The 11,472-nt window shown below is 49.0% G+C and overlaps 5 protein-coding genes across 5 annotated transcripts; 2 read left to right on the forward strand and 3 right to left on the reverse strand.

The window, feature by feature from the left end:
- Nucleotides 1-2,635: 2,635 nt before the first annotated feature.
- Nucleotides 2,636-3,961, forward strand: mdm12 (ERMES complex subunit MDM12; the record flags this gene model as incomplete). The annotated part of the gene is made up of 1 exon (XM_058519169.1): nt 2,636-3,961. One exon carries the CDS (start codon nt 2,636-2,638, stop codon nt 3,959-3,961), a length of 1,326 nt encoding a protein of 441 aa, XP_058369957.1.
- A 477-nt stretch (nt 3,962-4,438) lies between these two features.
- N7446_010427 (putative BAP31 domain protein) lies at nt 4,439-5,361 on the reverse strand (the record flags this gene model as incomplete). The annotated part of the gene is made up of 4 exons (XM_058519170.1): nt 4,439-4,820; nt 4,877-4,980; nt 5,037-5,171; nt 5,341-5,361. The coding sequence occupies 4 exons, from the start codon at nt 5,359-5,361 to the stop codon at nt 4,439-4,441; spliced, it is 642 nt and encodes a 213-aa protein (XP_058369958.1).
- Nucleotides 5,362-6,123: 762 nt separating this feature from the next.
- N7446_010428 (M24 family metallopeptidase) lies at nt 6,124-6,828 on the forward strand (the record flags this gene model as incomplete). Its single annotated transcript, XM_058519171.1, has 1 exon — nt 6,124-6,828. One exon carries the CDS (start codon nt 6,124-6,126, stop codon nt 6,826-6,828), a length of 705 nt encoding a protein of 234 aa, XP_058369959.1.
- Nucleotides 6,829-6,875: 47 nt separating this feature from the next.
- Nucleotides 6,876-9,443, reverse strand: dus3 (tRNA dihydrouridine synthase DUS3; the record flags this gene model as incomplete). Its single annotated transcript, XM_058519172.1, has 3 exons — nt 6,876-7,090; nt 7,141-9,144; nt 9,196-9,443. 3 exons carry the CDS (start codon nt 9,441-9,443, stop codon nt 7,009-7,011), a joined length of 2,334 nt encoding a protein of 777 aa, XP_058369960.1. The 3' UTR covers nt 6,876-7,008.
- An 828-nt stretch (nt 9,444-10,271) lies between these two features.
- On the reverse strand, nt 10,272-11,119 carry N7446_010430 (Ser/Thr protein phosphatase superfamily; the record flags this gene model as incomplete). The annotated part of the gene is made up of 1 exon (XM_058519173.1): nt 10,272-11,119. One exon carries the CDS (start codon nt 11,117-11,119, stop codon nt 10,322-10,324), a length of 798 nt encoding a protein of 265 aa, XP_058369961.1. The 3' UTR covers nt 10,272-10,321.
- Nucleotides 11,120-11,472: the final 353 nt, after the last annotated feature.

Consider the following 11,472-nt stretch of genomic DNA (forward strand, 5'->3'; position numbering starts at 1 on the left):
ATGAGCCCCTTGATTGCCTGGGGTGCCTGATTATGATGTCAAAGACCTGTTGCAGCTACTGAATTTCGGGATCGATCAAGTGCTCACCCTGGCCAACCCCTGCTCATGGCGTCGAACCCAGTTCATCGGCATGTCTCCCCGGAGATGTCGCTACCCTCTAATGATCCCCCTGCGGCCAACACTGTCTTCTGTTGGTAAATGCTAATGTACTCACAATGGCGCATGTCTACCTTTGGTCGTGCCCTCAGTTGCCCTTTATTTGACTGCGCGAAAGGTGATCACAGAGGTGTTTCGTGCATATAGCGTATCTGGGTGAGTAAATCCTAATGAGTTACAGCGCTTAGGCAACAGGTGGGAGGACCTGATCTTCTAGTGGTGGTGCCTACCATATAGTGAGCGGCGCAGCTATCGTGCTTCTCTTGATGGAGTCACAGACTGTTATAAAGGTGGTCGCTGGTCCTTTCTTGTTTTCTATCACATTGATCAATCCGAGATCACGATCTATCTAAACTCAGTCTACAATCTTTGTCCTCGGTGTCCTTCGTCCTCTCAAATTTCAAAATGTGCTCCATCTACATCTTCCACTACGACTGCGGTTGTAAAAAGCAGGAAGGTGGCGTCGTTCCTTGTGCTAAGAAAGGCACACCCACTTGTCCTGGTGTGAAAGAGCAGGACCGTCACCGACCTGGCTTTAAGTGCTCCCAGCATACATAAGTTAACCTCGAATGTTAGCGGCCTTCACTTGGTCTAGATCACCTCGCTTGTATAGGGTTTAGCTAATGGGAGACCACAGGCACCGAACAGATTACCCCAACGTTAGGTGGCTATTCACCACGAGTTTGATTGCCATGCGCTCGCGTATGTTCTCGTTCTTGACTGCCCCGCTCTGTTAAGGGTCTTCCTGCTGCATTGTTACACTCTTCTATTCTGAGTCACATTTTCTCATTACCTTGCATCATCGGGCATTCCGGGTTCTGGGCGGTCTTGTATTTGGCTTTGATTTTCGAATTTGAGCCCATCTTTGTTTAGTAACTTCCCGTGCGAACAAGGCGCGATATTATGTTTTTAACAATTAACACATCGTTATGTGGGAGATAACCCACTTTGCTATTGCTATCATGCCACACTTGTCTAATATTGCCACTCTCATATGTACATGGTTCCTACATAATGTGCAGACATTCCTTTGTCGGAAGGTTTACTGGGCTTGTTCAATCCAACAAATGGGATTCGGTTCTTCGGCTAACACGATAGAAACCACCCTACTTCAAGAGGTTTAATCTAGAAGGAGGTCTTCTGCAAACCACATGTTCATGGGACCGACACTCGAGCAAAGAAAGTTTATCGTAAGGAGGGAGAAAATCTCTGCAAGAACATGAGCTAATCCGGAGAACGGGAAATCTTACCTGGAGCCGGCGGCTACAAGGCAGGTTTCACTTGGTGGCTTTCCCGAAGTCGAGTTCGGTTATAAGGCATTCTGGAAGTCCAGTGGGGTGTTGATGTGACTGTCGATCGAAGTCGGACGTACGTACCAGTACATGCAATGGCGAGAACTGTGTTGGCTACGTTTGGTATATTTGCATACACCTGTGGTGTGAATAGCGTACAATATGACTGAATTGAGACCTCGCACAGATTAGTCACCATCAAAGGGGAAAGAGCACGAGGCTCTCTGTCTTCCCTTATACCACGATGGTGATGCACCCAAATCCCTGTTGAGTCACAAATCACAAAAGGAAAGGCCGGCAAAGGAGAAGACTAGTCATTGGTGAACGTGCTCGGGGTTCGGGGCGTTGACAGCCAGTTAAGCCCAGTGAAACATAATGGCCAGCTAGATAGACGCGATTGTGGTCCCTAGGGTCGATGATAGGCTACCAGCCGCGCGCAGGCACCTCATCGGCTGCATTAGACCCGCATATGGGCTGTATCAGCTGATCTGGACTTTGGATCAAGGGGTACCCAAGGTAGTGAGTCGTTCTGACGATTCCTGGATCTATGGTTCACGCCATCCGTCTGTTGAGTGGTCCATGCCTCAGAAAGACGAATGACCGTGTTTATACCAGCACTTTGCCTGGTCAGCCACAATATACTGAGACTTGTGGAAGGATTTCAAGATCTTTTGGTCAGGCCGCTAGGCAGGAGTTCACTCCACACGGCGCGCAGATCCTATCGAAGCCTGTTTCTTGGCGATTTCAAATAAACAGCTCTTTCCTTAAGCGAGGGCGGTTCAATCTCATGGTGTTGTATCTGACCGACAAATTCATAAACAAGAGATTGTGAAACTCTATAAACACAAAACACTGGTATCTCAATAAACGATCCCAAATATTCGTTGTGGCATTGCATTGGACGCTAGAGTTGAGACTAAACAATAGCTTCGGCGGGATCCAAAAATGGGAAATCCGGCCGCGGAGTGCAGCCTAAACGCCATACTGAAAAACTAAAGCAGGAGCGTCTTGTTGACTTGACGATGTAGAACTGCGAGTGATAACTTACTTGCCTTTAGAGTTGCGATCATCCATGGTTCGCATCGACCGATAAGGATGTCATCATTCCCATCACGTGGTCTTATCGCAGGCATCCTCGCCTCCAACTTCTCCCCTCTACAAACATCAGCTAGTGCAGTGCACATGTGATGTCAATCGAAGTCGACTGGGCAGCCGCCACCTCTGGCCCGGATGGGGAAGCCCTGGCAGAGCGGATTCGGTCATTCGTGCACGACAAGTTCCAGCAGGTAACCCTACCACGCTTTATTCGCTCGGTCCAGGTCCACTCCTTTGACTTCGGAACCATTGGCCCAGACCTCGAGATCAAAGACTTCTGTGAACCATTCTCCGATTTCTACGAAGAAGACGATGACGATGCCGATACCTCTGTTACCTCCGAAGAGCTCATGTCCGAGCAATGGCCCGAGCTTCACGAATCTCCGTACGAGGACGAATTGGCTATGAATGCTGCGCATAGCCCTCACAATTTCAGTCACCATCCTTATCCTGGTGAAGGGTTCCAGCCGTCTGCACTTCGTTCTCCTCTTGGTGACCACCTCAATCCGCATTTCTTACCCCGCGCTGGTACGCCTGGAATCCCGGGCGGTACTTCAACACTCGGGTACCATATGAGGTCCCTGGGTGGACTGTCAGGTACCCAGACCCCCCTTGCAGCGGTGGCGGGTGGTACCTCATTTGCAAGTGGCTGGTCAGACTCAGGGATGGGCCCTGGACACCGGCCACATGCACCCCGTCCTATCACAGCGTCACGTCTTGCAGAAGCAGATCTTGACACCAACAATTCCGCATCCCGACCCTCAACCGCAAATACCCTCCCTTCGCATCCTTCACACGGTCCTGCAGGCAGTGGCGGGTCAAATCCTAACAGCAGCGATCCCGCCGATGCACCGCAGCTGTCTATAGAGAATCCCGATGATCCAGCCTCCGGGGACCGTTCTTTTCCCATACCTCCGCGCATGCGCGAGCGCCGCCCAGAGGACTTCCAAATTCTTTGCCATGCCAAGTATGCTGGCGACGTGCGCATGTCCCTTACCGCAGAGATTCTGCTCGACTACCCGATGCCTAGCTTCGTAGGACTACCGTTGAAGTTGAACGTCACGGGCATCACGTTTGACGGTGTTGCCGTCGTGGCATATATCCGCAAGCGTGTTCATTTCTGCTTCCTGTCTGCGGAGGATGCTGATGCTCTTCTCGGCTCAGAACAGTCGCAGGGAAGCCAGAATCCCAGTGACGACGGGCGACCTCGGTCTGGGGTTGACCAAAAAGAGAAGGATCAGAAGAGGCAGGGTGGCTTGCTGCAAGAGATTCGGGTAGAAAGTGAAATCGGTCGCAAGGAGGATGGTAAGCAGGTCTTGAAGAATGTTGGCAAGGTGGAGCGATTTGTGCTTGCGCAGGTTCGCCGGATTTTCGAGGAGGAGCTGGTTTATCCTAGTTTCTGGACGTTCCTGGTTTAAATGGCATATGCTGTTGAAGCCGAGCCGAGCCATATATGTATATTCATGAATACCTTATGATTTTTAGAAATGACGCTTATTTTTCCATTGAATTGGATCGTGTTGGTCTCCATGCCATGCAATTGATAGCGGGGGTCATTAAGTTGCACAGGGTAAAAGCAAATAGTTAATAGATTTAATTGAATATGATAAGTCCTGCAGAGTTAACACTATGGACCTCGAAATCTTAGAAACGCCCTTTCTACTGCATTGGCAGCACAGACCATACACCGAAAGGGTAGTAATGAACAGTTTTCAATCCAGAACGTGAGTTATTTGTTGCCAGGAGGTTCCAATTGTAAGGGACGAGGCCCTCAATCAAAGCAAACGTGAGGCGGGCACAGACCGCAGCGTTTCAAAGCTGAGGGACGATATTCTGGGCCTGCCAGGGTTCAAAACCATGCAGATAACCCGAGTAGGCCCACAACTTGGAGCACTTTACAGGTCCTTCTTCTCGTTCTCATCGCCCTTCGAGGTGGAGACCTTGTCGCCCAGGCTGTGGTATTCGCGGGTCAGACCCTCGCACTGCTTCTTGAGGGTGGCGATGTCGCGGTCCTTGGCCTCGATGATCTCCTTCAGGCGGCCGATCTCGCCGAGTGACCCAGCCTCGGCGATACGGGCGGAGTCCTTACCGCCAGCTTTCTTGTCGCCCTCGAGGAGTCTGACACGGTCCTCAAGGCGGAGGACCTCGAGAATCATGGTGTAGGTGCGGTTGAGGATCAAGGAGAGGAAGAGGGTGAAACCGCAAAGGTACATGTTGCGTTGCGAGTAGAATTTACGGGCCTGGACCTCCATGCGGTCGGTACCGAGATGGGCAGCTCTGTAAGCACTTTTTGATTAGACTGCGGCATAAAATCGGAGAACTTGGTTACATACCCGACAGCGGGACCATCCTTGGTGAAAGCCGACAGCTCCTGCTGCACGCGGTACACGCGGTTGACACTGTCAATGAACAAGATAAGGATGAAGATGAATGTAATCTAAGACGCGGTTAGCAGTCCGATATTGGATGGAATGGTTCGGTGCAACTTTGTACCTTCAATCCGTATTGTAGCTTAGCGATAATCGGGCTCTCCGAGACGAAGGCAAAGAGCTTCCGCTTGATGGTGTGCGGCAGAGGGATTACGAGGGCGAGGAAGACCGCCATCTCGAACACCAGAAGGAGGAAAACCTGTAAGGCAAGATATTAGCATGTAATCGCATCGAAAATGTATCTGACAACGTGTTGTTGACATCTTGGACTGTGCGGGCAGTCTCAGGAACTAGGCTGCCGCGATCCTCGGTTGAGAAGCTGGACAGCACAGTAAGGGAAATGCTGGAAACGAATTGGTCGGACATACAAGGCTGTAATAGAGAGTCATTGTGTCGAGTGTTGGGAGTACAGCAACACTTGAAGTTGAGGTTCTGGTCTAATCAAAAGGGGCGGGGTGTTGGGAGCTGGGAGATAGCTTGTGAAAGTAAACAAAGCGAGGAGTGGTGGTTCTGGTGGTGAACAGGCACAGACACGGAACTTGAGCAAGACAGAACCTTTGCCTGGAGAGATCTGAAGTAATTGCGGAGGGAGTTGAGCCTGTGTTGGAGAAGTGAGGTGGTCTTATGGGGGAAGTTTTTCAGGTTCAAAGGAAGACGTCATGGGGCACGTGACGCTGTCATCAATCAGGGATTCTGGCGAAGCTTTGAGGGACTTGGGAGATAGTTGCATGTTTGGTCAGTTGCGATTGATATATTTATTTCATGTAGCTTAGTTCAAGTAGTATTTATATGGAGCATTTTTCACTGTATAAGGCCTAGTCCTATTCATTGACACTTTGCGTTATAACGTTACCAGATCTAGATACCCGACTGATAACGGGTGAATATCATGGGTGAATATCAACATCCATAGATAGACTTACTCCATAACATACACATATAGTTCTCTTCTCCAACTTCTCCAATTTGACTTACACTAATCAATGTCTTATTCGGTTAGTCACCGGGATTGCTCTTGAGTGGGGAAATTTCGGCTCTGACATCCGCGAGGGGTACTCCGTATACTGTTCTAATCCCCCGAAGTGCTTTACACTTGACTGTATTACCAGTTCCAATTCTGTCATACTTCGCTATCTACGTTCATTCAAACAATGGCAAGCAATAATCTTACCACCGAAGAAATCGAACGAGCATCCCAGCTTCTAAGTGCACAAGACAAAGCCGTTCTACTCTTCGAAGAGATCGAGCGTGATCTAGTCCGACATGGCGTTACCGAAAAGAAATTGAACGAGGAAATCTACCAATTGGGTCTCGACCGCTATGGCATCAAGACGCATTGGCACAAGCGAGTCATCCGCAGCGGACCAAACACTCTCAGCCCGTTCTCCGAGAACCCACCGGATCGTGTTATCCAGCCGGATGACATACTAGTGGTGGACTTGGGGCCTGTCTTTGAAGCTTGGGAGGCGGACTTTGGGCGTACCTTTGTCCTCGGAGATGATCCTCATAAGAAGAAACTTCGCGATGCGCTGGAACCGATCTGGAACACGGTCAAGGCTCGGTATCGCGAGAACCCGGATATGTCAGGAGAAGAGTTGTATGACATTTCTTGTGAGATTGCTCAGCAGGAAGGCTGGGATTTCGGTGCTGATATTGCCGGCCATCTGGTTGGATCGTTCCCTCATGAGCGGATTCCGCGGGATCGGACGTCGCTCTATATCACCAAGCGTAATAAGGAATCAATGGGGTTGTCTGGTCGTGATGGGTTCAAGCGCCATTGGATTCTGGAAATCCATCTTCATGATAAAGAGCGCGGGTTTGGGGGTTTCTATGAGCAACTCTTGACAGTTGATTAGGCTTCTGGCTAATAAAGAAGCGAAATTCATAGAGCTGTCAACTGATTGTAACTTTTCATAACTGCATTTTTAACAGAGACTTTCTTCGACATTTAATCCAACGCCTTGTAAACATGCAGGTAAAGCTGTGATGATTTTGTGATATGTACAATTGTCGACAATTGTGAGGGATAGGTCTCTTTAACCCTCTGCCTCGTAAGAGTTAGATTTGTGCTTGGGTTCGAACTTGAAGTCCTTGTGAGCAGGACCCAGGAACATTTCACTGTGATATGAGTTAGCCAATAATCCGAGAGTATTTCGAGAAGACCTTACGTGATCTTAATCCAGTCTTTGTAGTTCCCACTGCCCATAAGCGTTTCTAGTTCATTACGGCCGCGCCAAGCGGGTGGTCTGTCTTGGATATTAGGAGGGAGGTATTCCAGCAGTCCGATTGGAACATAGCGGTAAGCAAAGCTCAACCATTCAAGCAGGAAACGACGAGTTGTTCCAACACCATGCTCATCAGATCCCCAAGCCTGGAGACCATACTTGGCAAAGCGCTCAATATAAGCCAGACGCTCAGTCGCAGACTTGTCAAGATACTGGCCTGTCTGAATCTCCTCGAAAACCCAAGGTTTGATCAAAGCTCCACGAGCCACCATCACACTATCCACGCCGGCATTGTTGACGTGATCGTCGTAGTCGACATGGGAGTAGCAGTCACCGTTGCCGAGGAAGTAAGTCTTTCCGCCGTTAGGCATGAAACGGGCATCCGGTTCACGGATGGTGTCAGTGAGACTGTCCTTCTTTTCATTCAAGCGCTTGATAAGGGCTGCTGTCTCAGAGATGTATCCCCAATCTGCCTGTCGGGTGTAGCGCTGCTGTCTACTCCGTCCGTGCAGAGTGATAGCAGCGGCGCCTGGAGGGCCAACGTCCAAAAGACTGGACTCGTAGCCACCCAGAACAAGACGCTCAACCAGCTTCAAAGCGTTGGGCTGGTTGTCCTTAGTTCCTGTGCGGATCTTGACGGTAATTGGAATCTCCTGCGAGACAGTGTTCATACCGCGAATCATCTTCTCCAGCTTGGAGCCGTGGTCAAGCAGAGCAGACCCAGCGCCGTCACGGAATACAAGCTCAATGGGACATCCACAGTTCAAATCGATAACGCGCAGGTTGGGAGTGAACTTTGACAGCACCTCTGTGGCCTTGCATGCTTGCCATGGCTTGTTGGCCGCAATCTGTGCACCAAACTTGGAATCCTTGGAGTTATCATAGCCCTGGACAATGTTGTCTCCCGGGATGACTGTTGGTGGTGCCAATTCTGACTCGTGTGCCTTCAAAAGGGTCCATTCAGACTTTGCGCCCTGAATCAGAGGCATACTCATGGCCATCTCCGAATAGGTGAATTGCGCACCTAGGTCTTCACAAAGTCTTCGGAATGGCATGTTGCCCTGTGTTGTCAAAGGTGCGAGCGTTGGTGTCTCTGGGCCGAAGTAAATGCGTCTCTTCTCGGAGGGCAAGAAAGGAGGTTCAGTAAATTGAGCGCGGTTCTCCTCAAGTGCCTCCTTTTTCTCCGCTTTCTCCTCCACTTTGTCCTTCACTTCCTCGTTCGCGCCCCCATCTATGGTCTTTTCCTTGACGTCATCTCCTTTCTTCTCATTCTCCTTTGCTGGATCAACAAGCTCTCCGTTCTCTCGGACAGTGTTTCGCTTGTGGAGCGTCTTCTCTAGCTCTGCAGAGACCTTGTTGACCCATGTGTTGTAAGCATCAGCGCGAGGGGTTTTCTCCTTCTTTCTCGTAAGGGTGACCCTGGCATCCGCGGGAATGATGTTGACGACCCCGTCGGGTGTCGCACCAGGCACGCGAGGGCGAGCTTTCTCCACGAGCTCTGCATCTTCCAGTAAGATCAATTCCTTTCTCCCGTCTTCGGTTTCTCTCTCGGTCGAGTGAGAGCCAACCAGTCGACATCTCCAGCCGGCGGAGCATCTTCCCTGCGCTTCGTAGATAGGGCAGACTTTGAACGTAGTGAGATCCTCGCGCTTGTGCTCCTTCAGGTAACGGCGCAAGTCATGCTCAAATCGACAAGTGTCGCCAAACTTGCATTCGGCAGCCGAGAATTCATTGGCTGTCATTCTCGTAGCGCAAAGGCCCTTTTCGTCTTGGGATTTTCCATAACTTCGGTTGGTGTTTTGACCCGAGAACTTCTTCTTCTTCTCCTTCTTGGACATCTTATCGGTATCACGGTCGTCGCGAGGGGCGGCTTCGGCGGCATCGTCAGGACCGATCTCGTCTTTCGACTGTTCTTTCGGCTGGGGCCTCACGACTTCGATGCGATACCTGGAATAGCAATGTCAATATCCCGTTGTGTAAAACGTGAAACAAACATACTCTGCTTTAATAGGCGCAACTCCTCTATCGCGCATGTCTTGCCTGTCCGAGCTGGGGGTTTCCTCCAATCGTGCTTTCTTGGCCGGAGGCTCTTCCATAGCGGCGGAATTGTCATTCGCGTCACGCTTCTGGGCCTCGACGTCAGGCACAGAATTAATCCTGGCTGGTTCGGCTTCCATTTGGTCCAGCAGGCAATCAGAAATTCTTGAAACCAAGAGCAAGGCAAGTACTCCACCAAAACTTTGCATCCCACCGCTTGTTTGCACTGTTTGTTATGACTCAGCATGGTTAAATGTCAACCATGGAACTGTAGAGACTGGCAAGTGGATTCGTGTCCCAGAGTGGTTAGGCGCAAACTCGATGTTACACTCTCTCTTGTGATGAAGGTATGTATTCCAGTCTATATGTTCTGTATTATAAATGAGTAAGATAATGTATATTATTATATCTTAGCCTGAAGTATGAAACAGAGGTGCAGTGCTAGGATATCTGACGTACATGAAATTTTCGGCCTTCGGAACTTAGGAAATGTGTGCCCACTTTATAATCCATGATCATGTTGAATGATCATACAATTGGGCGCATAGTTTAGTGGTATAACATCCGCTTTGCATGCGGAAGGTCCGGTGTTCGATCCACCGTCCGTCCATTCTTTTTGCTTTCTTTTTTGCTAACCTACTAACTAAATTTTTACATCCACCTTTACATATGACTGTATGTGTCTAATTTTTCACTCTGTAGGCTACTATTATGATACCGGAAGTTTTCTATCTAGTTTAACTGTAATCATACAATCAAATTTTAGTTGCTAGCACTGTTAATTTAAGAACGAACATTAACAAGCATATGTTAAATCACCCATATCTCATACCAACCTTTGCGCATTCTGTCTGATATTAATTTAGGATATATAAGCATTCTCTCCGTGGTGTTTTCACTTAGTAGTTTCTTTTGACTGTTTGATTTTTTTTTTTTTTTTTTTTTTTTTTTCTTGCTGTTAGAGGAAACTCCTCCCATTGCCCTCGCACCGCCCCCATCCCCACAATTATATATTTCGGACATAAAGTTTCTATACCATGTTTGCCAACTTGATATAGAGTCAGACAAAGTCTTCGTACGAAATGAATCAGATAGCAATTACCAGTCTATCATCAAAGGCTTGTGCTTGAGAAAAATAATACCCCCTCTGGTTGCTCACGACCATTTTTCCAGTGCCATCTTCAAAGTGAACATTGTAATGTGTATGTCCAAACGCCCATAATCGCACCAGCGGACTTGTCCAACATTCCTGTGTGGATAAATCCGTGGCAAACCCCGAGGACAACGGACTATTCTTATGCCTTGGGTCAACTGCTCGCGGATTCTGGGTGACTGGGCTATGGTGTGTAAAGACGACAATCCTGCGCCGAGGCTCATTGGCAGCAATTTGGGAAATCTGTTCATTAAGCCATCTTAGGTCTGCTTCATGAGCAGCTGTGTGTTCTTCCACCGTCCAGTCGTTTATGTGGTAGAAATCATTGAGACCGAAGCTGACCCGCTCCTTCTGGGTTTCATCGATTCGCGAGAAAAGTGTGCAGCCCAGGACAGTTACATCTGATGAGATGTCATATCGAGTCTGGTTCAGAAACACAAATTCTCCTATCGCTTCTGCCCTCGAGCGTTGCCTGACCGAGTTGGAGAATTGTTGTAGTTCCTGTCGTGCTTTATTCCAAGTCAAATAGTACGGCTCATGATTCCCCAACAAAAAGAAGACGATCTTGAACTGGCGTAATTGTGTTTCAACAAATGGAAAGAAACCATCGTCTTTGACCACTCCTATGTCACCCAACAGAGCAAGATAGGGTGCTGTTGGGGAGATCTTGAACACATCGTAGGCATATGGATTCTCTAGATGCAGATCCGACAAGATCTGAAACTTGGCCATCGAATAGACATCGATTCCACGTACAAGTATTGGGTATAGAGAGATGGATAGTGAATGTGTGAACCCCCACAATATGGCGTGGCGTAAATGTGGCGCAGATGTGGCGCAAACGCGGCGCAGCACAGCCCTCCATTTATCTAAGCGCCCAGACATGCCCAAGTGCTCATAAGAAGCCCCTTCGTCTTGAGTTGAACTCTTGTCTTCTACATCCTCGCTTGCCTGATCTGCTTGACCTACTTGACACTCGAAAGTGACCCGGTAACTCGCCACTGAGCCGATTGTAACACGACGTCATACCCCCGTTATCAGCTCGATTGCGGGCAACCCTGAAACCGCAGGCTCCTATTTACTAT

Source organism: Penicillium canescens, assembly GCF_028828765.1.
Source record: "Penicillium canescens strain IBT 15451 chromosome Unknown utg000006l_segment0_segment0, whole genome shotgun sequence".
Classification (NCBI taxonomy): Eukaryota; Fungi; Ascomycota; class Eurotiomycetes; order Eurotiales; family Aspergillaceae; genus Penicillium; species Penicillium canescens.